Below are 25,447 nucleotides of genomic sequence, written 5' to 3' on the forward strand. Positions count from 1 at the left end.
ACTGACCAAACTGTGAGGTGAAAAATCAAAAAGAAAAATCAATTGTGTCCCCCACAAGATGCTAATTTCTGAGGATGTACAGTGTCCCCATTCAATAATGTTATTCCTCAATACCCCTTTGTGTTCACTTCACAAAATGTTACTACATACCAACTGAGCACGAAAAAAAAAAAAAATCGGAAACTTTTTTGACCTGAAAATAATGCTGAGGTCAGGTGGTGCTTTATCAGGTAAATTAGGCACAGAATACCCCGGCCAAACCAAATATTATGCATATGAAATAAGAAATGTGCAAGAGTATTTGATTTAGATTCAAATATTAAATAAAAATGAAAATGTTATTAAATTAAGACAAAAAAACTCAAAAACATTATGTGAATGGTACATTGTACGTATTTAATAGAGAGAGAGAGGCAGTCGAAGGGTCAAATCGGAGAAGCCCACGTGAATGTTGGCCTAACGAGTCCAAAAGAAATCCAATCCCCGCAATGAATATACAAAATCGTTATGCTGGAAAAAGCAGTCACAAACCGCGAGAACATTGTACTATTAATCCTCTGAATAGCAATCCCCCAATCACTTGCATCATGCCCACACGCTTGCTCCCAATTTTACCCCCATTCCCTCTTTCCCTTTTCTTTTTCCTTTTTTTTAAAAAAAAAAAATTATTATTATTATAATAATTATAAAAATAAAAAAAATTAAAGCCCCTGCCGGCGCGTGACACCCAAATACCATTTTAGCAAGATACGATGACGCATCTAAATCATAGTATTTGTCAAACATTTAATTCTTAAACAATAATACAATATATATAAACCGTGTTATTGTCCGAACAAAGTCCTATGTTTATAATAATAATGATGAAATTAACCAAGTATATACATGAACATATGAATGAATCCAAGAAAATGGTGGAATAAAGATTTCATCAGTAATAGGAAAAGATAACAAGGTCTCAAATTAACCAGCTAGCTCGAATGGAACTCCGATCGTCTTATCTTAGGAAAAAATTAAACAAATATATACAGACATTTAAGATACGTAATCCGATCATCATAACTGCTGTCCCAAAGCACTGACATGCTAAAAAAAAAAGCCCCATAATCTAACGAAATAGGGGGGCCTACATCCACAGAGGTGGAGGCTCGTTCAAATCTATAGGCAAGCCACGTCTCACTATCCCGAAGTACTTCGCCGGACCATCTCCATCGACGGCCGGAGCCACGGCGGAGGCAGCCACGTGTCCTCCATTTCCCTGCTGCACGACGTCTTTGAACACCACAGTACCAGTGTGCATGAAGTCGTTGATCACGAGTCTTCCGGACGGGGACATCCACCGGTGGTCGGAAGGAAGGTTGAGGTCCAAGGAGAGCCTCGTGGGAGGGGCGGGGAAGTTGGTCTTGGCCTTGGCTCCCCGGAGAGACCTGGCGGCTCCGTCGTACGCCAGCGCCGCCTCCTCGGGAGTGTCGAAGGTGCCCAGCCAGACGCGTGTTTTCTTCCATGGATCGCGGATTTCGGCAGCGTAACGGCCCCATGGGCGCTTCCTGACTCCCCTGTAGTGACCTTCGCGTGTGGAAGCCATGGAAGAGAGGAGGAGTTGCAGAGAAAAAGAGAGAGAGAAGTGGGAAATGGGAGAGTTTTGAAAGAAGGTGTTGTGTTGTTATGCAAATGTGTGGGAGTGAGGGTAAAAGTGTAAGGGTCCCGCAGAGTCTCCCGTAATCGTCGGCTGGACGGCAAAAGGCCTCTTCTTAAATAAATAAATATATAACGGCGGCGTTATTTTCTGAAGCCTCCTTACGTGTTTAATTTTGCTGTTTCAAGACCAAACCCTATTCATCCTTAGACGCCGTTTATTTATTTATTTATTTATTACTTCATTGGAGAGACTTGGTCGTAAGCCTATCCATCTCTCTTAACCAAATATATAAACTTTTTCTTTTTTTTATATAATAATAAATTAATAACTAAATAATTATTTTACGTTAACGAAAAATAAAACACTACTACTTCGTTGGGATTTCTATCATTTTTGTAAAGCAGATTTGCGAAGTTGTCAATGGGAGACAAAAACAAAATTATGTGAGAAATAATTTGTCACTTTCAATTTGTTTCATTTCAAACAGATAGATTTGTGATATCGTATAATAAAAAACTTATTTTTTTAAAAAATATTTATAAGTTCTACTGCCTATATATATTCAACAAAAACTCTTTTTAAATCGTTTGACGAGTCAATTTTGTAACTAAAATTTTTTTAATATGAAGCTGAATTTCCATTCCCCTCCCCCCTCCCTTTGTGTATAGGAGTGTATTTTACGTATGATTTTTTTCTTCTAATCGATTCTAAACATTAGTTTGACGCTGAGGATGTAAATGAGATGCAAGTGAATCTAAACCATTCGATCTAGCCTTCAGATAGCAATCTCTACCGATCAAATTTTTCTAGTTTGCGAAAAATCACGAATATCCAAAACTAGATACTCCCTCCGTTCCAATTATATTGTTCACGTTTCCTTTTTTGTTTGTTTCAAATATATGAACATACACCATATTTAGTAATATTTTTTTGCACTTCTTTACTAATATACCTCTATTAACTACACCTTGAAAATTATGCAATCATTTTTTAATACATTAAATTGAGATAAAATAGAAAGTTTATATAAAATTTATTTTTCCAATAAATTTTTCTTAATTCGTGTGAAAACTAAAACAAGACAATATATATGAGACGAATGGTGTATTTATCAAGTGGATCATAATAAATACATAATTATATTATGCATCTTTAAATGCATTTTTAAGATACTATATTAATTATAACATTTCGTTGACCAAAAAATCACCAAACACAATAATGACTATACGAATTCATACAGTAACGAAGAGGAACTAAAATTTAACTATATATACTAGCCAGCCACAGATAAATATCAAAGCCCCATTATGACGTACTTCAATTTAATTTAATATAATCGAAACAGACATGCATTATCTGTGTCACTATGCATATGAATATAAATATAGTATTAAATCAAGCATGTAGAATAAGCTATATACTGTATACATACATTTCGGTAACTTACAAAATTAATCTGTAGAGAGAGAGAAGCTGTGGGGTTGGAGGGAGGCAATGCCTAAGCCGCCGCGCCTGATAAGACGTGACGTGTCGCCACAACTCAAACGCGTCCAATGCTTACGTATGCCCTACAGTACGGCGCTCTGTTCAGCGGCGCCTCCAAGTTTTCTTAATAATGCAAAAAATAATTAATTTATTTTTGTAGTCTTTTCCGTACGATGAATACCATATTATATAATAAATATTACGTGGTTATTTTTTTTTTCAACCACTAATGGACGAAAGGTTGAATTTATCCAACTCTATCTTTATACTTTTCTAACAATAACATAATTATTTTGCTTACAATGCTTGTGTCAATTAATTTATATTATTATCCTAAAACATTCAAGAAAAATTATTTGAACATAATTAAATAAAAAATAAATAAATAGTTTTGTTAAAATAAGAAAGTTTGCAAGTACGAAGTGAATGATTAATACAAAATTTAAGTTAGAAATTGGTAATAGGTGTCAGGTCCCCACGTGGAGTTGGGTGCATTACGTGGTGTCCGAGTTAAAGGAGACAGCGGAGTGGTGGGGCTATTCAATTCAATTAAAGGGGTCAAATGCAACCTTTTCTTTGACTATTAACCCCCTGGTCCCCCTTTTTACCCCAACTTTTACTCTTTCTTTCAGATATATTATATTTATTATTTTATTTTTTTTTGACAGAATATTTATTATTATATATATATATATCTTATTATTATTTTTACCTCTCCGTAAAAAAAATTGTAGATTAAATATAACGCAGTGAATGACGAATGACGTACATTGAAGTGTTTTGATGGACGACACATACTATACCTTATCATATGTCTCTCTCACGTTGTAGTTATCATACTTTGTACACTTATCTACCTGCCCATTGTTTTCCGTCTAAAACTAGAAGATAGTCCTTTTTTCACCATCTATTTATGGCTTTAATTTGAGTCTTAATTTCAGTTATATGTTTTTTATTTACTTAATTTCGGTTATATATAATGGTACATCATAATAATTTTGAATAAAAAATATTCATTTACCAATTATTAGAGAAAATCGTGTTTCAATCCTGGGCTTTCCGATCGCTAGCAAAACCTGAAGACCGAAATAGCAACCCAAGTTCAATTCCATACAGATAATAAAAACATAATAATATATAGATTGCTAGCTATATATTAATTGTACCATTTACAGATTACAGAAAGAATTATGCCCACTTTCTTGTATATATATATATATATATATAACCAACCTACGATGGTAAAACATCTGATATCCCAAAAGTCTAGCTAGTGTTTATTACGTCGAATCTGCTGGCCGATGGGTTAATTAGGCAAAGCAAGCTTGGCTCTTCCTCTGTTGCGGCCCTGGAGTTGTTTTCGTGGCTGCTTTGTCTGCTCATTTGCAGTCTGTTGAATTGTGTTCTGGCTTTTGCGTATGGAGCGTCTCTCGCTGATCCATAACAAAACAAAGAGCTAGCACTTGAGAATTTGGAAATGCGTACTCTGTTTTTCAAGCTGGCGGCACATTCTCAACTCTTGAATTATTAGTTTGATCAAATTCAAGAAAACATGCCGCCTCCGCAATCACATATGTAATAATGTTAACCAATTTGAATGTATGAGCCTAATTACCCGCCATTCGTGGTGTTTGTAGAATGTTTTGCCATCTTTTCCACCAACATACCGAGCCTGTGACAATCAGCAGAAACGCCAAGCATGCGCCTATTCCAATCCCAACTTCGGCACCAGCAGAAAGATGGGTTCCGCATGTCGGCAATCCCGGGATCCCACAAAGACCTGCGTTATCAGTAAAACTGCGCCCATCCATTCGACATAGTTAAATATTAGTGTAGTAAAATCAATTACGTACCATGAAAGAGTTGAAGCACAATTTGCATATCAATGGATCAAAATATGTATTGAAAGTAAATACTGCAACCCATTGATTGGACTAGCTTGGTGATGAGAACCTACTTGAAGCTAGCTCCATGCAAGAGCCTTCCCGCAAGTGTATCCGGAACTTTTCCTTTTAAAGAGTTGCTGTTGAGGTTCCTGTAAAAGAAATCAGTCCATTTTAAAAACTACTCTGTTATGCAAATGCATGGGCCAATAAAATTTCTTACAGTAGTCTTAAGGAGGTTAGCCGTCCCAGGTTTTCTGGGATGGATCCATCAAAAAAGTTAAATGAGAGATCCCTGTACCAACAGATTGATTGATATATATACTCAGCTTGTTTCAAAGTAACTTGTTGTAAATATGAGTTGAAAATAAACCTTGCAACAATTCAACCAACAAAGAATACATTTTTCAACACATTTTTTCAGATTGTTGTTGCGCCAGGTAAAAAATTGTCAGCAGAAGAAATATGGCTTCAAAATTTTACTCACACTGTCTCCATGCTTGTTATCGTTCCGAGCGAAGCGGGAATAGGACCAGTAATGCCGTTCCCACTCAAATTTCTGTAAACGATCAAGTTTGACATCTAGAGATTATCAAGGACCATTAATCGAGTTCACCGGTAACACATAGTTATGTATTCTAAGCAAATGTAGGTATGTGCTTTCCAGATAAAAGAAAGTTCCAATCACATGAATAAGTAAACATGTTCATGTTCAAGGCTCAATTTCGACGACCCACCAAACTGATATAGCATAAAAGATAGCATGGTTGAATTTACATATTGGTCATTCGATGTAAATCAATCGACTTACATGCTCTGGAGATGCTGAAGTCTGGATATGTCACTCGGCAAAAAACCTCTCAGACCCTGGTTGTCAAGACCTCTATTCTTGCAAATACAAATTCGAAAAATAAGAAAACAAATCATCTATAGACTATATCATATCTATGGAATACTAGTAAAATTCGAAATATTTTTTCTAATTAAGGGGTGACATAAATTCAGGAATTTCCTGGAGGTCAAGAATTGAACATACAGTCCAGCAATTACATGTTTCTTGAGAGTTCTGTCATACTGACAATCAACTCCACTCCATGGATGTTGCTGCGGAACACAAGGATCGCCGTTCCACCCAAAACGAAGAGGAAGACCAAGTGCACTCTTCAATTTCTGCAAAGTCCTAACTACAAGAAGAACAATAAAAAAAGGTCAATGTCTTAGAGATAGTTAAACCCAAGGATCAGGCGTCGGAAGGAAATGATAGCGACGAATAACTTATAAGTACACTCATAAACTGAAATATACACGGTAAACATCACTGGCTTCGGCATGAAGGCTGAGTGAGTCTCAAATTTTTACCAGAATGCAAGCAAGAAACAGACTAGTAATGAGTCAACAAATTTGGATGCTAAAAGTTCGTTCTTTAATCCCCGTATATTGCAAGTGTCAAGATCCTACAAAGTTTAACGAGGCGCAGAAAATATATCATAAGTATGAGCAAGGGTCATGCGTACTTTCATCGGGCAATGTTTTCGATTCAGCTAAAACAAGTTCGAAAAGCTCTATGGCATTGATTATGGCATGTGTCCCTTTTGTTGGATGTAAGGTTATTGTCAAAGTCCTTCCACTAACAGCAACTGTTGTATTGAGTACAAGAGCACTGTCTATATCCCCAGCCCTGGCGTAAATGTCAACATCTTGAAAAACAACATCACCATTAAGCAGGACGTCGAATACCCTTTGTCCTGCTCCAGTGACAGAAGGATCTATTTCTGCAAAATGCAACCAAAGCGAGTAGTTTCTAGTGGGCTCGACGTCCATTGTGTATGCTAAATCAGGCTGACTATCAATGCTAATAAGGGCCGTTTGATAAAGAGCCTCTGGATAAAAGTTGGGCGACTGAGACGTCTCCTTGATGGTGTTTTTAGTAGATATGACACGATCAGAACCCTGCCCAAACGTGGGGATGGAATTCCAGAATCGATCTCCACCCCAGCTATCCGCGCTATAATCTACGCCATACTTAGGACCCTGAGCTCCACAACTCAATCTTCTGTCAGTTCTGAAAATCATTCCTTGACCATACCCTTTGCCAAAATAGTATGCTCGATTATCAATCTGCAGAATTTCAATGGCAAGTATTGCTGGATCTCCATGTCCAGTGCTGTGGAAGCAAAGAGAGGCTGTGCCATCCTTCAGAAATATGAGGGCTTCGAAAAACGCTCGTTCATCATCATGGTTGCTCCAACCAGACTGCAATGAATAAGCTAAGGTTCCTTCCACAGATACGTCGAACAAAGGCTCATCATCAAAGCTAGGTTCCAAAACCAAGCCAAAGAAGATTCTGACTAGATAATGACCATGTGGAATCCTATTTATGTTGTAGCAGTTTTCAGGTCCCTCCGTTAGAGGGAAAATGCGAAGGGTACTGAGCATAGGAGTGATGAAACTTGGGCGGGTTGCATTACCTGGAATTCCCCCCGTGTAAGCAAAATCCCTGTACCAGAATGTATTGGCTGGTGAACTACGGACATCATCACGAGCTCCACAGCTTATTCGCGTAGCGTATGGTGCTGTAGTCAATAGAAACAAGGCATAAAATGGACATCATCAACCATTTGATATATACTCTGTATCACTCCACACACAGCACCATTACTGCGCACAGTCCCAAACACTTTTCATTCCATCATTCTACTATTAACTTCAACACAACACATATTGTTTTAAGAAAAACCGGGAAGTGTTTCATAGAAACTCTACAAAACACTAACTAAATATGTAACATTTTCGAGCTATAGAAACTGTGAGCACAAGGGGAAGAAAAGAGAGAGCTAACCTCGAGAGAAACAAGGTTTCAAAGCCAAGAAAAAAGTAAGCCCAAGCAAGAGAAATCTGTTTTCCAGCATTTTTGGTTCTGATTTCCTATATGAAGTTCTTTAGAACAAGATGTGCATTGTGTGTCACGTTCAGATATAAAAAAATATCATATTTTAATTTCAATCGGGGCATTCTGCATGTGATTACAGTATGTCATAAATCAATTATTTATAAAAAAAAATTCATCATGCTCCTAAATTTGAAGTGGCCACTATGAAGATACCGTGATGTCCAATCAAACACCATTTAAATGGCCACTTATGTTATCCTCTTACATGAGTGTCCAAGTCAAGATCTGTCCAGCTACTTGTGCCTAATTAATTAAAGCCTATGCATTTAAATGTATTTTGCATCATATTGTATTTGTAGCATAAAAAAGTTAATTAAATAAAACCAAGTATGATGTCGAAACTTTCATTTGGAAAATCATAAGTAAGATACAAATCCCTTCATGTTGTCAATTTTGTACTTGATATCTCCAAAAGAAAACTCAATCAATTAAACTATTCTAGAATATAAACTTTTATTATAATTTACATAGTTTCAAGTCATATACAGAAAATTGTGTCTAAAGTTATAATATTCAAAGTCGAAAATAATTTTTAACTAGTAATTCATGCACGTGAAAATTCACGTGCGTAAATATGTCATATTACATAAATAATGCACATTTTTTTATATTTTTAAATTGAAAAATAAAATTGAAAGATGGTAGTTATAAGTACTAAAAAACATTTTTTTTCATCAATTAATTTGATCAAGTTAGTTATTCTAAGGGTTCATGCATTATTAGATTATATATATATATATATATATATATATATATATATATATATATCAAATATATATTTTAATCCAATTGAACAAAATCTCTCCGTAATTTTTTTAAAAATCTTTTAATGTGCTATATATAGAATGAGGAAGAAAAAATAATTATTTTAAATTATTTTCAAAAATATTATTCTCAACTTTGGGTATTGTAATTTTCAACATTATTTTGTGTAAAGGCGCTTAAAAGGCTCGTGAATTTCATAGAATAATTTGTATGACATTTTATATCATTAATTTTACATAAGGAATTAGTTTTACGTGTGAATCTAGCTAAATAAAAAAAAAACCATAAAAACTCATGTGAAACGGTCTCATGGATCAATATTGTGAGACATATATATCTCTAATTAGGGTCACCTATGAAAATGCAGTGGTGTATCCAGGATTTTCAACCAGGAGGGACGAATTCAATAAATTAAATTAATTATTAAAACAAAAAGTGTATAATAAAAGTCATATATTCTTTCAAAAAAAGTCATATATTAACTTCATTTGTTTTTACAATTACACACTCTGAAATTTCATGGTTTGAAAATGTTGAATAAAAGTTTTAATATCAATTGTATCAAACACATCACGCTCAATATATGGTATCAAACCATCATCTAATACATCATCTTCCTACCGATTACGAAGTGATATTTTGATTATTTTTATTGTTGAAAACATTCTCTCTACAGTAACAGCTACAACAAGTGATAACATTGTTAACTTTAAAAGTAAATATACCAAATGATATAATCGATCTTTATTCGATTGGAACATCATTTTAGCAAGGTCGCTAATTCCCGCAGGCTTAGAGAACTGATTGTTACTTCGCATGTCAAAAATAAAGTTATGAAGTTGGTAATCAAGATGCATTAAATTCATTAAGAAAAAATCACGTGGATAAAATTGAGCAAACTTAATCAAATTTCAATGTCACATTCAAGCATTAAAAGCGCATCTCGTTTTTCAAAAACAAATATGAGTCAATACAAAATATACTCTGAAATCTATCATAGTCTAAAATAAATTTATTCTATCTTATTCAAAGATCATCCTAATCAATATAAAATCAAATCAACATTCTAAAATATATTATATATATATATATATATATTACTAAGTTTTTTAAAAAAAAATTCAAAGGGGCGGTCACACAATTAAATTTATATTTAAAAGATATATTATGTATATATTACTAAAAAAATTTATAATTTCAGGGGGGCGGCCGCATCCTTTCGGGACCATGTAGCTCCGCCACTGTGAAAATGTATTACTTTTTATGTCAATTACCAAAAGTATTACTTGTTATTTTAAATATGGGAATGGATCCCCTTGCCACAGTAGGGGGTGTTGTAGTGTCAAAACGACACCACAACACTATTTTCCTTTTTTTTAATTTTTTTTTATATATAATTTGATTTGATTTTATTTGTCTTTTGTTTTCTTTTTTTACCTTTTTTTAGTACAGTCTATTTTTTTTAGTTTTTTTATATTATCAATTTTTTTGTATCAATTTTTTTATTATAATTTATCCTTTTACAATATATATTATAATAATATGTCAACTAATAAAATATGTCAATATGAAAACAAAAATAAATAATTATATATTTTAATCCAAAAATAAATAATTTCGGTAACAAAAAAATTAGAAAAACTGAAATGCAAATGATAAAAAATCGAATGTTTTATATTCAAATATTCTCATTTCCTGTTGTAATTTTTTTAAAAAATAAATAGAAGTAGAAAAAAATAAAGAATAATCAAACATGTGAAAAATGAGTAAAAATGAAATACAAATTATGTCTTCCTCCCAAACGAGAAAAAGAAACGATGTCCAAAAAAAAGTCCAAAAAATGAAATAAAAATTGAAAAATAAGCTAAAAAAAATTTAAAAAAGAAAATTTTGAGAGGGTATAAAAGAAAGATGAAAACTAAAAGTCCAAAAAACTAAAATTTAAATAATATATATAATTTAAAGAAGAAAATTGTGTAGTAGTGCTAAAAAATTATCAGTATAAAAGTATATATATACTATTTTACTTTTATTTTTTTTTAGTTTATATATTTTAATTTTTTTTTTACACTTTATGACTTTTTGTTTTGTTTTGTTTTTATTTTTTAATACATTATAATTTTTTAAAAATATATATATTTTTATATATATACTATTTTCTTTTTATCTTGTCAAATTTTATTATGTAATTTTTTTGTTATAATTTATATTTTTATACTGATAATTTTTAGTACTAGTGCACAATTTTCTTCTTCTATTCATTTTTAAAAAAAATTATAACAGGAAATGAGAATATTTTAATATAAAAAGTTTGATTTTTTTTATCATTTGCATTTTAGTTTTTTTCTAATTGTTTGATTACCGAGCTTATTTATTTTTGAAGTAAAACATATAATTATTTATTTATAATTCCATATTGACATATTTAATCCATTGGTATATTATTATATTATATTTTAAAAGAATAAATGTTAACAAAAAATTGATACAAAAAAAATTGAAAATATATAAAAATTAAAAAATTAAACTGTATTAAAAAAAATAAACAAAAAGAAAACAAAAAACAAATAAAATCAAATAAAATCAAAATATATATAAAATGGGAAAATGGTGTTGTGGTGTCGTTTTGACACCACATCATCTCTTACTATGGTCTTGCCACAGTAGGAGATCCACTCCCTTTAAATATGGGTAAGATTGATCCGTGAAGAGAAAACTACTAAAAAAAAAAGGATTTTTCATTGGATCAATATATTTTCCACGAGTGAGTTTCAAATGAAGTTTTAAGGCAGTAGGAATATAATTTTTATCTTGTTACTTAATTCAATTTCCTTTGATGAATTATATTTATTTTTAATTAATTTATAATATGAGATTTTAACGACTTAAAAATAAACAAAAAGTCATTCTACGTACTATTTACCCATAGAAATAACCTTCGTAATTTCTCCAAAATATACCCACAACTCACAAGATATATCCCAAAGCTTTATTATTGTTGCATAATCAAATTTTTTAAACTATATTTTCCTTTTTGTTTGCGGCACTCGTAAATTTTTTTTAAGTTTTTCAGAGAAGCGAGAACGGAAACAAAACCAATGGAAAAGCATGCAGACGCATGCGTATGATACGTCAATCCCATCTTCTTAGCTATAATTTCTCGGATCCTATATTTACTTGCTCTTTTTTTCACTTACGATCCACATTAATTTACTATATTAATTCCAACTACCATTATAAGTTCGCAACTTTGAAACATTCTGAATTGAAACTTTCTCCATGCATCACATGTATAGGAGATATATCAGCAAAAAATTCTCTATTTATACTCACCAGTCATACTCATGAGACATGCATGAAGCTTTGCATTGTCCCACTTAATCGGAAAAAAGAACAGAAATATATATATTAATATATTAATAAAGCATAAAAACAATGGTGCTGCTTGATCAAATTTGGGATGATGCTGTAGCCGGACCTCCTCCGGCTGTAAGTGGCCTCAAACATCTCAGGAAACTCTATTCCAATCCCACAAGCATGAAAGGTCCGAGCAAAGGGAACCCTGTTATTTTTTATTTTTTTTTTCTTTCTTTTTGCGTGTAGTTTTTGTTTCTTAATTAGTATAATTCATTTTGTGACCTGCAGATGTTGGCGCGGAGAGTAGTAGCAAGTTTGGGAGGTCTCTGTCAATGCCGAGGAGCCCAACAACACCCGGTACTCCGAATAATGTGTCGCCCACAGCCGGCCAAAAGAATAACGTGTGGCGGAGTGTGTTCAACCCCGGAAGTAACGAGGCCACCAAGAATGTAGGCTCTGATTATTTCGATAAGCCGCAACAAGCCAATGCTCCAACTGTTTATGACTGGTATGTGCATAAACAGATCATTCAAGAAAATATTATTAATGCTATGGTTTGAATGCTTCCTGAATAGTGTGGCATTTTCTGTGTGTCATTGTAGGCTTTACAGTGGCGACACTAGGAGCAAATATCGCTGAAGGAAGGTTGGATTCAGCTTATATATATATGGTGGCATTACAAATATTAGTGCATGTGAATAGCTAGCTTCTCTGTATTTTCGAAAAAAATAAAAGAAACTTTTATTTTGTGTAACATCGTTCGGTAGTACTCCCTCTACGAGCAGTGGAGATCATTTGCTGTATTACTAATAAGTGGCACGTGAAAAATTACGAGTGCCTCTTCTATTATCGTTGGAATAATAAATTAGTGTGATTTCTTGAAGATTATCTTTTTCCTTTTTCCTTGAATTAGCAATTTGCCAAAAAAATATGTATGTTTCAAGCGGTATATTGGTGGAATAAAATAAAGACAGTGGAAAGCATTATAGGCCTAATCTATCCTAATACAAAAATATGTTTGTCGGTGATTTTCAGTGGAAATCGTGCCATTAAAGCAAAAAATGGTCCACCATAAATCAAACTTTGCAAATGATCGAGTCAAATGTTATCAACAGAATCAAGCGACTAGCTATATTGAGGTCGAAACTAAGGTTTATCTCGAGATGATATCTCATACATATGTAGCAAATGATGTTCTCATATTCTATAATAAAATCTTACAATGAGATGAATTTAACCAATTTTCGAATTAATTGACCAGAATTAGATAAACAGCAGTGCTCTCAAAAGGATAATAATAGTAATAATTCATTTAGATATGATTCAATTGTTTTCTCAGATAGATTTCCAACATAAATTGTTATCAAAATGCGTGTTACTTATGCATACAAAGAAAAAGAAGAAAGAAAAACATCCCGTGACATAACATGATGAATACCAAACAAATACAAATACAAATACAAATTCAAGTCTAAATATAACTCTATGTATATATTATCAAATCGACGGATAATAAAGCAAATAAAATAAGTCTGGACACAACACAAGTGAATATTTCACCAGCTCCTGTAGTATATCTAGTCGCATGATGTATATACTATTGTTACTCTGAACTTCCCTAAAACCACTTAGGTTGAACAATCATATATCCACATTATGTAGAAAACTTAAATAAAATTCAGTCCACCATCACATTTCGACAGATGTTTCGCATGGAAAGATTCCAGCTTCATCCTCATCGCTTCTACAACACTTGTTCCAGCTTTTTCCGGTATCCTAAAACCTGGAAATGAGGTAATTTATTTGTGTGCCATGGATGCTGAATCCATTGTGCTTTCGTGATTATATATGTGTCTGTGTGTGTGTGTTCAATCTGATCTGGCTGTTCGAGTTATTTCATTGAGATGACGTGATACACAATTGGATTCTTATTCATGCTTTTATAATAGAATATTAGATTAAGTAGAGGGTCAGGATAATTAGATCATTTTCATATTTGAGCAAGGAAAAAACTCACCAGATTTTGCTGAGTAAAATGGGCATGAACAATACCCAAGGTTTGATGATCATTTAACAATTCCAACTCATTGTAACAAGGATTTGGAAGGCCAGGTTCTTTTTTGAGACTTGAAGTGTTGTTGACCGGATGAAAATCTTTTACCATCAGTATCTCAATTTCACTAGCTTCCAAGGATGTTTGCTGAGCAACATACTGCAAGAGACATGGTTTCAATACTACTTACAATCTGTATCCTACCGTCTTATGCTAAGTGGAACTTCAAATGAAAGACCGAGAGTTAGATGCAGGTTGATACCTGGCACAAGTGTTTAACCGAAGATGTGGGGCTGCAGCACAAGTAAGGTCGCTTCAAGCTGGATATTTTCTCCTCATGTAGAGAAACAAGCATGACACTAATTTTCAACTGAAACAAGAACATGAACAAATATAAGTTGCTCTGAGAAATGACAATCAAATGTCATTTCAGAATGTAATAGGCAATTGAACTGTATAAGTTGTCTTCGAGTTTTCGTTGTAATCTGGTCCCAGGGATTCTATAGCTCCTCCGTCCCTACTACTAACCTCTATATTAAAATTAAATCAACTATTAAGAAAAATCAGATGTAAAATTTCCAAAATCACCAAAGCATAAGTTTAGAAGTATTACTGCTTCATTATTTTCGTTCGCACATTGGAGACGATTGATTAGCTTTGAGAGTCTGCTATTTCTTGAAATCTTGCCACCAGCACCATTCGGGACACCGTATCGGGTGTTACTGCGCATGCCACCTCTACCCCAGGCAAGAATTTCTGTACTCCCAACAAGTCCAGCAGATGCACCGAGTACTTCTCGGTTTGCTTCCGAATCATTATCATCACAGCCTCCGTCAGCATTGGCCCCTGAAGATGGCTGCGAAGTTCGAGCACCTCCCCATCTTTTGTATCGTTTTGATTTTACTTCAGTAGAACGCTCATCAGCAGAAGATGAGTCCTTACTACCATCATGGCCGTTAGCCTCATCTTCATCAGATCCTTGATTTTCAATAGCTCGGTGATTTCTCCGAGTTCTTAAGTTTCGATAACTTCCTTGCCTCCTAACAAATGTAGCTGTGGTAGCTCTGGCCGATGGTCGTTTCTTCCCCAGCGCTTCTGCTTGTCGACGAAAAGTTTGGGCAATTGAAGCTTGGATCTGTTGCCCAAAAAGGATCAAGTACAAGGACTTTGAAGGTAAGAAGTTCAGTTAAATGCAACGCCAACATAAACCCATAGATAAAGAAATGAAGCGTAGAAAATGTTGATCTTGCCATGGTTTAAAGAGTGACTATATATTTATTTTCACAATTTTTGCAGCAAATCGTGAGAACAATCTACTCTCAAAATTGAAAGACCATGGTACACTAGATGATTTTCGAGGAATTAAACTTTTCATAAAATTGAGATCAGCTACCTGCTTATTTCGGGCTTTCTCCTCTTCATGGAAAGCCAGTTCCTGTAATGAAAATTAGAACCATGCTTCACACAGTGCAATGAAATTTAATATTTCCCAGAAGACAAAGTAAGAAATTGATCCATTAGTACCTCTTCTTCATATTTATCAATGTCCGGATAAAGAGCAGCAATAAGGGCATCATAATTTGGATCATCTCTCAAAGAACGACGACTTGCACAATGTGTGCGGCAAGCAGGGCATTCATTGTTCCTGCATTGAGGCAGACAAAGGATAGAAAACAAGACATTTCAATGACTAACCAATAAGTGAGAAGGAAAACAAAGTACCCAAGTCGCATGGATTTGTCAATGCACTCTCTGCAGAAGCGATGTAAGCACTCCATGACTGTTCGTGTCTTCCTGATGATACCTGTCCGCGGAAAATTTGAAGATGCAGTACAGTACAGAACTGTATTGAACAAAGATAAATAGGAGTTGTTTGCAAGTGGGTTTAACATTAACACGTCTGGCCCCATTGCATGGCAGAAAGCAAAGTATTTGACTCAATGCAACAACCAGTAAGTAGGTGCAGATCATCATTTTGAGTTCATGTATATTAAGTTTCCACAGGATTCAGTTTTTTCAGACTATCTTCCCATGTGTATGCTGGAGGAAAATAAGCCATACAACTAATGACAGGAAAAAATAATTAAATACACGACTTCAAATGAAAACTCAATTCCACTGCCCTGATAAAGTTCAATATGGTGTACTTCATAAGTACAGACAGCTCCAACCACCTTTTGTTTGAATCACCCCAAAAAAAAAAACATTCATGTCATCTGACAATTTTAAGCAATTTTAAATGATGAAAAGAGTTTTGGGGAGGTGCTGCAGCAACAACTAGATTCTCAAACCAGCTCTACTTTTAAGCAATTCACCCGTCATAGTCAATTACACAAAGCATGAAAAACTAAACATAACAATCATGCAAAATTGAACATGACAAAGATTACAAAACGCATACCTAAACATATAGGACATTGAACTTCTTTGCGTATTTCCGCCAACTTCACAACAATGAATCTGGATTCAACAGCAAAAAAGTTCGGATTAATCCTAAAATTCACATGAATTAGCAAAATTGTGACATCATCCATGAAGAGAGAAAAGATAAGTGTGACTCATTCAATGGAGGCCCACAAATGAAACCCAGTTCTTTAAAAAATATGTTTGTGTGTGTGTTCTTATTAAATTTGATCTCCCCTTAATTAAAGCCCACACCTGTAGAATTTAACCACCATTTTCTAATCTCAGCTCATATTAAATGAAGTATGATTTTTCCTAAATTTGTTGCCATCCAATTTAACATGCAGTGGATAATCTTCATCACAGAATAGTGTAGCTAGGTGGGGATCCCTAAACTGATATCTAGTATCTCACATACTGAACCCACAATTTTATGCTCTATAAGCAAAGCCAATGAGCCATACTTATCACTGTTCCAAAATAAAATTATGAAGTTTGTTCTCCCTCATGAATTTATCAGGAGGTCAAAAACCCACTGGAATGACCACTCTTTACATCACAAGAAACAAAGCCATAACCAAGAAAGAACAAGCAGAAAAAAAAAGAGCATCCAATACAAAATATAATCAGATGCACCACAATAAAACGATATACTCTCAGTGGCAAAACTCTAAAATGGAAATGACCGAAGACTCGTAATCATCACTAATCTGGTGCTTTGACTTTAGTACATTTTTTAAAAGGAAAAAAAAAAAACCCAAAAATACAAGGAAGCTTCAGAGAATAATAGGTTGGCTAGGAAAGAATAGTAATTGATTGGAAAAAGTACAATTTACTACTTCCAATAATAGGCTCTCATGTGGTTGCCAGTATGCTGGATTACCATGCTGCAATTGTATTGCATGCAAAAAGTAGTCAAGAGAAGAGCATTTGGGCCGTGGGATATCAGGATGGCATCCCAAGTGGTAATGTCATAAAAATAGCAGCAAGTAGATTAAATGTCACATGGAATCCAATCATACCAAGCCTAGTAATGTTAAATAGTATCAGAAGTTGAAAGTTTATCACTTGTAAAATCAAGAAATCCATTCAAACAGTCCCAGAAACAAACGATGTGTCAGAGGAAACAATCATCTGGTTCCAGGTAATCATCCTATCCAAACTTAATTCTGCCACATGGATCGTAATGCTGGATACCTCAAAAACCAACCGCTAGTTCCCAATCAGAATTCAATTGAAAGTGATTCATAATACACATCAGAAAGACGGGTTAACTTGAAGCAAATCCCACATTTAGATTGAAGTAAGAAGAAATCAAAGGCAATGCAATCACTAAGTCCCAGAACGAGGTTCATCAACCTTCACCAAGAAAGCTCAGAATATAGATTTTCAAAGATCCAAATCTTAGAGTCGGGCAAAAATAAAGCCAGAGCTCATATTCCATGAACCTATAAAGTAAACAAATCGTATTCCAAAAAAAAAAGCATGCAGATCTCAGACAAAATCCGTTAATCCACAAATCGAACTCCGCCAAAAACCCATTTCAATAGAACTTACGTCGGGAAAATCTAGAAACACTCAAGAATTTATCACGTAACCAGAGTATTCAACGTGGATGTGCACGCCAGGGTGTGCGTGAGTGCGAGAAGAATATAAAAAGAGAGATAGGAAGTACTCGTCTTTTTCTCCGCCACTAGAGTAAGGAAAGTCATCGGAATCTGGGAATCAACAACAAAACAACGAACGAAGTAAAATAACTCAAAATCAAAAGAAGAGGACAATGCTGACCAAAAGTCGAGAACATCGTCAAAACGAAATAACATGTATATATACGAGTTCATTTGTGCTTAAAAGACCACGCACCGCAAGAGTTTTCAGCTGGTTCATGGATGTGATTCTCGCCGCTTTGGAGCGAATCATCGGCCTTTTCTTCCTCGAGCGGTGGCGGAGGAGAAGCCGGAGGAGTGGTAGCTTCGAGCGAACGCTTTTGCGCGGGCATTGAGCCAATGAGATGGCGCCGGAGCTTCACCAGCGGGGGTGGTGGCTCTGGTGGTGGTGGAGTCAGCGAAGAACGAGAGGCAAATTGAGTGTGGCTTCGTTGTGTCTGGAGAATTAGAATGTATATATTTTCCTTTGTATCTGTGTGAAATTGGGCTTCGCTGTCTCTGGTTTCATTGTGCAGTTCTCTACAATTTCCGGACTATTTTTTTGAAGCGCTTTTAAGGCATTTCATATATTATGCGCTAAAAGCGTGTTTCCTTCAATTCTCAAATTTTGTCCCCAAAATTTCTGACCGGATAACTTACTCTTTTGACATTAATTACTTTTATTATTTATTTATTACTTTTACCGACTACAATATTGACTATAATTTAGTTATGACAAAAAAAAATTATAGAACTTAAATGAATATTTATTTATTATTTTTTTTAAAACATGCCAATGACTAGAGGCAGAGACTAGTTATATATTTGACCCCAATTAAATGATATTTGAGACTTTCGACCTTAATTCATTGATCTTCAAATTCTCCCCTCCGGGAGGTGTATATATGGTCGGTTATATTTGTGATATTCGACACTATGTTTAAAAGGGAGAAGTATGACTAAATCAAAATCAAATTATTAGTTCGCTGACCATTCTTGTTTCTATAATCATTTTTTTCTTCTCGGTATATTTTGTGTTTTCCTATGATACATGAAGTAAAATTATGCAAGGATGTTGTGTTAATCCGGTGGTTTATTTAGTGTGCATCGTAAAATAGTGACCAAGAGTTTTCATGTTATAAAAAAAAATTACGCAAAGATGTAAGTAAATGATAAATTTAAAATGTTTTTTTGACTTACTTGCCTACAAAATTTGAGTCCATTTCATATCAAGTTATACAATTTCAGTATTATTGTGGTTGATTTCGAATGTAATAAGATAAAGTATAATTTGAATTTATCCCTCAAATCTCTCTCATAAATCAAATGCATTTTTATAAATCAAATCTATTAATTGAAGCCTATGGAACATAACAAACAATGTAGTTCACAATAACTAGATGTCCATGCAGCAATTAATAACAAATTAAAGTGCTCCGGAGCTAGATCTAAGACAAATGAACTGAAATATCTAGTAATATTTTACCTTTTTGGTGTGAAAAATGTTAGAATAGTATTCTTTATTAATTAAAATATAAATGAGTGGATGTTTATGTATATTTTCGACCATTAATGTGGGTTTTACTGATTTTCCTCACAAGAAAGTAGATACCACAGAGTACAGACCACGCACGCATCTCAATGGCTATTATATGTCGGCCTAATTCGTGATACAATAGAAATATTAATGGGCCGAGGTTTTGGGCTTCAGACAGCGATGCTTCTCATGGGCCTGATTTCATTACTTCTCCAATTATCGCGAAGCCTAATGGGCTGAAGAAAGGGTTATGATTGACACTGTTGGATGGATGGGTGAGCGTTAACTTCATCTTTCAGAATTCAGAGATTCCGCTACATAGACATTTTTTAGGGAGTTTCGTACCAGTGGATATTCTATCTACACGGGCCAAAAATATTCTCTTTTTGTTCATGATGTTTGTGCCCATATGGACCCATCAGAGTATTTTTTCCTGCATGTTTTTTTAGCAAAAAGTTTGTACAAAGTAAACATATTGTAAAAAGATGGAATCACATATTCTCCTTGGTACTAGCCAATGCAACTGTAGTAGTGACATGGGAATCGGCCGTGAACTTGAAAATGCACGACTCTTTTGGTGTCCATATAAGACTCACTCTTATACCTTGATATATATGAGATGTATAAAGTTACATTTTCTTGAATACTACGATTTTCCATGTCCGGTAGGTTAGTTTTGTTTAAAGGTTTTTTGGTAACTTTAGTCATCAACATGCATTTTTGAGAACTTAAGTGATCTGCTCATGGTGTGTGCCACTAGCTAATTACAATCTGTTTCAGCTGATTCACATGGCATTTCTAAAACGATCGAGGGCCACATTTTTTTTTCCGGTCAAATATGCTAATTTCTCGGGCAATTAAATGCGATATATATATATATATATATACAAGGGCATCTAACGTAGAAATATAAAATTGATTGTCTTACATTAAGGCATTCATGAGAAATGGTTACTTGACTTACTCAGGTAACATGCTAATTAATTTGAATTCTATTCATAAACTGCGGGAGGAAACCATATACTTCAGTAGAAAAAAGCCAAAACGTACATTCTGATCGAAGAAATCCTTCAAATTTGACTGAATATGGAGAGCATTTTCGTACGTTTTCATATTCAGACCGAGCTAACTTAATTAATTAGCTTATTCTCCTCCAAAAACGTCGATGAATCATTTCATAGTCTCTTCTCGATGAGTAGAATCACAAGGGATCTTCCGACGTCTTTGATTGTGCCCGGCCAATCGCATGCGGCAACTTCTTTTAGCTTCGTCAAACTCCGATAACTCATGAAACCTACAAAAACAAGATCATAAATTTACTGCTAATTAAAATACTCTGTGATTCCCAATTTGTATGACTTGACGGACGGTTCAGTTCGGTTCAGTTCCGTTCGGTTTGTGCGCAAACTGATAGTCGAAAAATTCAAGGATAATTCGCACCTGCTGCACTGCTGGCAGAATCGTTGTTGCTGCCTGGCAACAAGAACCACTGGCGCCTTGGCATGAAATTGGCAAACTTTGTGGCGGCGATGATACGGCTTCGCCTCATTCATATCAGCGGTGCATCCTTCTACCTGGCAAGAACGTGGAGTCGACCCTCCAGCACCATATGCTTGTATTAATCCAAATGCTCTTTTTTTCTTGCCATCCACCTGATCAGCATCCTCTTCTTCTTCTTCATCATCACGATCAAACACCGCTACCTTTACGACCCTTTTCCCTTCTTCTTTGCTCGTTTCCATCCCTTTGCGCAAGGGATATTGATTATATTTTAGGAGAAAAGTGATTATTATTCTTAATATTTTTCAAAGTTTGGTCTGTCTAAATTTCAATGCCACCCTTCAAACTTTTATCCTTGCCTGAGATTTGAAATAATATATATGAAGTACTGGCAGTTAGTTTCAGCAGAGCCAGAGAGCCTTTTGTACAATTGCATTTATAAATACCATTACTCATCATCATGTCTTTTTAAGTTTACCCAGCCAGTTAAAGGATCATCACAAGGACGGATATATATCATACATCAGCATATATATGTATGTATATATATTTACTGCATGTGTGGCTAAGTGAAGCTTTTGCATGTTATTTTGAATGGCCCGAACATTCGAAGATATGTTCACATTTTGATTTTTGTTCGAAACATGACAACTTGATGTGTTGAAAGAAATTTGGCTTTCTTTACAAGTGTCATTGCACTGTAATATCCTCGTAACAGTCATGACCACCTTGCTTATTTGGCATATCAATCCGTAGTAGTGTTTGAGACAGCTTATAAGAAGTAATTCTTGACTTTTTTAACAAATTTTTTGTGAAATTTTATTTTAAAAAAAAACCAGAGAAATGTTTCTTAATAGATAGCTAAAACACTATTTATGTATTAATTGTAAATAATAGAATCTAATCACAGGATGAAACCCTTCGAAATGATCTGGGGTGGGCTATCGTGCATCCATCATTGCGTTAGGACAAGGAGTCAATAAAAATTTCTAAGGCGTACGTTTGTATAACTATAGTTTGGTCCACCAATGTACTAGGACAGCTAATTTGGTTTATGGTCCGTACATGACACTTGCAATAAATGCATACGTCAATTCAACTTATTGATCGCTGTAAAATATTTGAAGTTTTTCCCCCTCACCAATGATACTATAGTGTATGATAATTGTAATATATGTCCACAGTTTCAAAAGGCAGTAAAACGAGGTAAAGAATGCAAAATAACTGTGGAATATAAGCGGCCTGATGCTCCAGTTATATTAATTACTCAAGTTTTCGAGCCTTAAAAATGGAAATAATTTCTTAGAAAGTACGGATAAAGAATATTAATTGAAATAGAGACTTTATTTTTTTTTAGGTGAATTGAAATAGACTTGACAATATATATCCTCTTCCAGTCTCAAGCTTTTCTGTTGTTTTGTAATGGTGATGTGATGGCACCTTAAACAAATGCATTTTAGTCCCCGGCTTGTTTAATTTGGACCTGCTAGCCAGCCTATTAGTGTAGGTTGTTTTTAACAGAATATCATTACATATACTATGTAACATATATGGAAAAAAAAAAAAGGTGTATTTTTAGTTTTAAATCTCTGCATAGTTGACATGAGTCTAAAGCTCCGCTTGAATTGAAGTATTTAAAATTCATGTATTTCAAATGCATTGTTGTTGTTTAGAGAAGTAGTACCACAAACATCAAATCTACTTCTTTTATATTTATATGGTAATTCATGGTAGTTATGATGGATTTTAAATGCATCCATTAAAGTGGTGATTTAAAATTCTTTTTAATCCATCTAAATAATGTGTAAATAATTAAGTTATGAATTTGAGATTTTTCTATTTTGAGATTTCTCTATGTTTCATTGTTAACACTAAAATTATAATCGAAATCCATGGATTTGAAATACTTCAATCCAAGCGCAACCTAAATTTCTTTTGGCGCCTACTTCTTAATCCAAAAACCTTGAACCCCAACCCTTTGTCAATCAAATTCAATCATAAATTGGGGTATCCTAATTGGAGAAATATCTTTTTTTGTCCATTAACTTGTCCATTTTTTTGTTTTGGTCCATTAACTTTTTAAATTTTGATTTTGGTATACTAACTTTAGTTTTCGGGTATTTTGGTCCAACTAATGACGTGGCACAGGAAAATGATGATATGACACCGAAAAATGCTGATATGTCTAGCTTCCACGTCAATAATTAGACCAAAATCAATGAAAATTAAAAAATAATGTACCAAAACAAAACTTTAAAAAGTTGATTGACCAAAACAAAAAAACTGGATAAGTCATTGAACCAAAAAAAATTATTTTTTCTATCTTAATTGGGGAAGTAAGTTAAGCACACTTGTATAGAGATCAGGAATTTGATTTCTCTACCAACAACCTTGTTGGATTAGCCAATTGCTAGTGCATTAATCCGAAGATTTACCAATAATGCACCGAAAATTAACGACTACGGTTCTCGCATTAGAAAAACAAACGTGTCCCTAGTGATGATTACGTATGTAATTCAAAGTTTAAACCAGAGTTGGGCGCAGTGAGCCTAAAAACATAATGGACCCCATTTGATTTCATGGGCTTAACAATAAAGGATTTAAATATGCCGAATTAAGTGGCCCAAATTAAGGTAGAAGAAGCATACTCTGAAGAGTCCATGACGCACAATCTCATTATTGGTAAACTTTCTGCATATGCCACGACGCTTGAAACATCATCTTAGCTAGTGTGCTGGATTCGTGTATGGAAATATTAATATGAATTTTGATTTTTCTGAAATTGATTCGAGTAAAAATATTTGTTAAATTAATGTAACTCGTGTCATAATTATCCCCACTTAAATCACACGCACGCATACACACACACACACACACACACACACACATATATATATATATATATATATATATATATCCGAATTGTTCGACATAAAACTATTTTGGGGGTGAGCAGTAGTTAGTTATGTGTGTTAATGCGGGTGGGTGATCCAAATCAACACGGAAAATTCATTATTGACATGGATTTATTTAAAGAAATTTGCATACATGTAATGTTTTTAAAAAAATATATATATAATGTGCAGGGCCGATCCTAACAATTTTTGGATCTGAGTCTAACTTTTAAAAGAGGCCCCTAAATCATAATGTATGTTCATTTTTTTTTAGACTAATAACAAATTTTTCGATTTAAGAAATGTGCAACAGTCAAAATATTTCTATTTTAATTGAGTAATAAGATCAAACATGTACAAAATGATTACTATAAAACAACTCGTCTAACATTTTAGAGCTAACAATATTGATCAAATTGTTCAGGAATTTTTTTTTCAATTAATAGCATAACCAATGCATTCAATCTTTTCATATAACATGGTTTATTGAAGAAATGTTTTGAAAAGCTTTAAATTTGAGAAATTTTGTTTTGCACTTACAACTGTAAAAAGTATAGTCAACAAGATTTTATAAGCAATATGAGTATTTGAGAAATATCCATCATTTTTTTTCAAGTAATTCACTACATCCATTGTCGATTTTGTTTTTCTTGATAATAAGAACTTCAAGAATGTCAACTCCGAAAATAAATCGTGCTCGTTAATATCAGAACAATCCTTATGAGTCAGAAATATATTTTTATATTGGTCCAATTACACTAATATAAAATAATTAGGGTATAAAAATATTTTTTTGTTTATATTGGGCACGGAAAAAATAATTTATATTTGAAAAAAATTATCAAGAGACATAGGAAGAATAAACTTCATAAATAAATTTATCAAAAAGCCCAGAATAATTTAAAAAATTTATATTAGGCAGTAGGCAAAGAAAAAATAATTTCCTGATATATGAATGAAAAAAACCCAAGAATAATTAATTTATATTGGATTAATTTACATAATAAATGTTTTTTTAAAATTATGGACCCCGAAAAAAAATGGACCCGAATCGGACAACTCTTCGGCCTTCAAATAGCAACAGCCCTGAATTAATGTGGTCTTCAAAAAAAATCAATGTTAGCAACTTAGCATTGCGGCCGCCACATAAAGAGTTTCTATCCAACATGCTTGACTCAGTCAAAAAGCGAGCAAAAATGAAAAATAAAATATAACTTACATGATTAAAAATGCAAATTCGTTAACATGATTAAAAATTAAAAAAATCCAAATTAAATGACAAAAATATATTATTTCAAGTTTTCACTGAATCAACTATATATATTTTCAACA

General features: G+C 33.8%; 5 protein-coding genes across 6 annotated transcripts; 1 reads left to right on the plus strand and 4 right to left on the minus strand.

The window, feature by feature from the left end:
• Positions 1 to 825: 825 nt before the first annotated feature.
• Positions 826 to 1,722, minus strand: LOC140866439 (ethylene-responsive transcription factor 12-like). The gene has a single exon (XM_073271425.1). The coding sequence runs from the start codon at positions 1,583 to 1,585 to the stop codon at positions 1,127 to 1,129; it is 459 nt and encodes a 152-aa protein (XP_073127526.1). The 5' UTR covers positions 1,586 to 1,722; the 3' UTR covers positions 826 to 1,126.
• A 2,566-nt stretch (positions 1,723 to 4,288) lies between these two features.
• On the minus strand, positions 4,289 to 7,988 carry LOC140865225 (receptor-like protein 4). Of its 2 annotated transcripts, none has more exons than XM_073269792.1 (9): positions 7,850 to 7,988; positions 6,525 to 7,583; positions 6,061 to 6,194; positions 5,822 to 5,898; positions 5,498 to 5,569; positions 5,234 to 5,305; positions 5,085 to 5,162; positions 4,743 to 4,924; positions 4,289 to 4,560 (listed from the first exon to the last, which is right to left on the minus strand). In XM_073269792.1, the coding sequence occupies exons 1-9, from the start codon at positions 7,917 to 7,919 to the stop codon at positions 4,394 to 4,396; spliced, it is 1,911 nt and encodes a 636-aa protein (XP_073125893.1). In that variant the 5' UTR covers positions 7,920 to 7,988; the 3' UTR covers positions 4,289 to 4,393. The 2 variants fall into 2 exon arrangements, with proteins under 2 accessions (XP_073125893.1, XP_073125892.1); XM_073269791.1 differs by having other exon boundaries at positions 5,822 to 5,893; positions 6,047 to 6,194.
• A 4,045-nt stretch (positions 7,989 to 12,033) lies between these two features.
• LOC140867248 (dormancy-associated protein 1-like) lies at positions 12,034 to 12,836 on the plus strand. Its single transcript, XM_073272324.1, has 3 exons — positions 12,034 to 12,269; positions 12,371 to 12,590; positions 12,685 to 12,836. The coding sequence occupies exons 1-3, from the start codon at positions 12,161 to 12,163 to the stop codon at positions 12,719 to 12,721; spliced, it is 366 nt and encodes a 121-aa protein (XP_073128425.1). The 5' UTR covers positions 12,034 to 12,160; the 3' UTR covers positions 12,722 to 12,836.
• Positions 12,837 to 13,483: 647 nt separating this feature from the next.
• Positions 13,484 to 18,708, minus strand: LOC140863618 (putative E3 ubiquitin-protein ligase RING1a). Its single transcript, XM_073267157.1, has 10 exons — positions 18,402 to 18,708; positions 18,214 to 18,256; positions 16,537 to 16,595; positions 15,858 to 15,939; positions 15,660 to 15,780; positions 15,529 to 15,570; positions 14,749 to 15,270; positions 14,398 to 14,505; positions 14,100 to 14,294; positions 13,484 to 13,865 (listed from the first exon to the last, which is right to left on the minus strand). Exons 1-10 carry the CDS (start codon positions 18,535 to 18,537, stop codon positions 13,827 to 13,829), a joined length of 1,347 nt encoding a protein of 448 aa, XP_073123258.1. The 5' UTR covers positions 18,538 to 18,708; the 3' UTR covers positions 13,484 to 13,826.
• A 1,995-nt stretch (positions 18,709 to 20,703) lies between these two features.
• LOC140867372 (squamosa promoter-binding protein 1-like) lies at positions 20,704 to 21,579 on the minus strand. Its single transcript, XM_073272445.1, has 2 exons — positions 21,162 to 21,579; positions 20,704 to 21,015 (listed from the first exon to the last, which is right to left on the minus strand). Exons 1-2 carry the CDS (start codon positions 21,461 to 21,463, stop codon positions 20,892 to 20,894), a joined length of 426 nt encoding a protein of 141 aa, XP_073128546.1. The 5' UTR covers positions 21,464 to 21,579; the 3' UTR covers positions 20,704 to 20,891.
• Between the last annotated feature and the right edge of the window lie 3,868 nt (positions 21,580 to 25,447).

Source organism: Henckelia pumila, chromosome 4 (assembly GCF_033568475.1).
Source record: "Henckelia pumila isolate YLH828 chromosome 4, ASM3356847v2, whole genome shotgun sequence".
Taxonomy (NCBI): domain Eukaryota; kingdom Viridiplantae; phylum Streptophyta; class Magnoliopsida; order Lamiales; family Gesneriaceae; genus Henckelia; species Henckelia pumila.

Excerpts from the sequence above, each read along its gene's own strand:
- LOC140863618 (XM_073267157.1), bottom strand. The coding sequence starts at position 18,537 with ATGCCCGCGCAAAAGCGTTCGCTCGAAGCTACCACTCCTCCGGCTTCT. Across the intron at positions 18,257-18,401 it reads ACCAGCTGAAAACTCTTGCG|ATTCCGATGACTTTCCTTAC; the intron begins GTGCGTGGTCTT and ends GTTGATTCCCAG. Across the intron at positions 16,596-18,213 it reads AGTGGCGGAGAAAAAGACGA|ATTCATTGTTGTGAAGTTGG; the intron begins GTACTTCCTATC and ends TGTTGAATCCAG.
- LOC140867248 (XM_073272324.1), top strand. The coding sequence starts at position 12,161 with ATGGTGCTGCTTGATCAAATTTGGGATGATGCTGTAGCCGGACCTCCT. Across the intron at positions 12,270-12,370 it reads CAATCCCACAAGCATGAAAG|ATGTTGGCGCGGAGAGTAGT; the intron begins GTCCGAGCAAAG and ends TGTGACCTGCAG. Across the intron at positions 12,591-12,684 it reads GCTCCAACTGTTTATGACTG|GCTTTACAGTGGCGACACTA; the intron begins GTATGTGCATAA and ends GTGTCATTGTAG.
- LOC140866439 (XM_073271425.1), bottom strand. The coding sequence starts at position 1,585 with ATGGCTTCCACACGCGAAGGTCACTACAGGGGAGTCAGGAAGCGCCCA.
- LOC140867372 (XM_073272445.1), bottom strand. The coding sequence starts at position 21,463 with ATGGAAACGAGCAAAGAAGAAGGGAAAAGGGTCGTAAAGGTAGCGGTG. Across the intron at positions 21,016-21,161 it reads TTCTGCCAGCAGTGCAGCAG|GTTTCATGAGTTATCGGAGT; the intron begins GTGCGAATTATC and ends TTGTTTTTGTAG.
- LOC140865225 (XM_073269791.1), bottom strand. The coding sequence starts at position 7,919 with ATGCTGGAAAACAGATTTCTCTTGCTTGGGCTTACTTTTTTCTTGGCT. Across the intron at positions 5,894-6,046 it reads AAACATGTAATTGCTGGACT|AGGTCTTGACAACCAGGGTC; the intron begins GTATGTTCAATT and ends TTGCAAGAATAG. Across the intron at positions 5,163-5,233 it reads CTAACCTCCTTAAGACTACT|GAACCTCAACAGCAACTCTT; the intron begins GTAAGAAATTTT and ends TTTCTTTTACAG.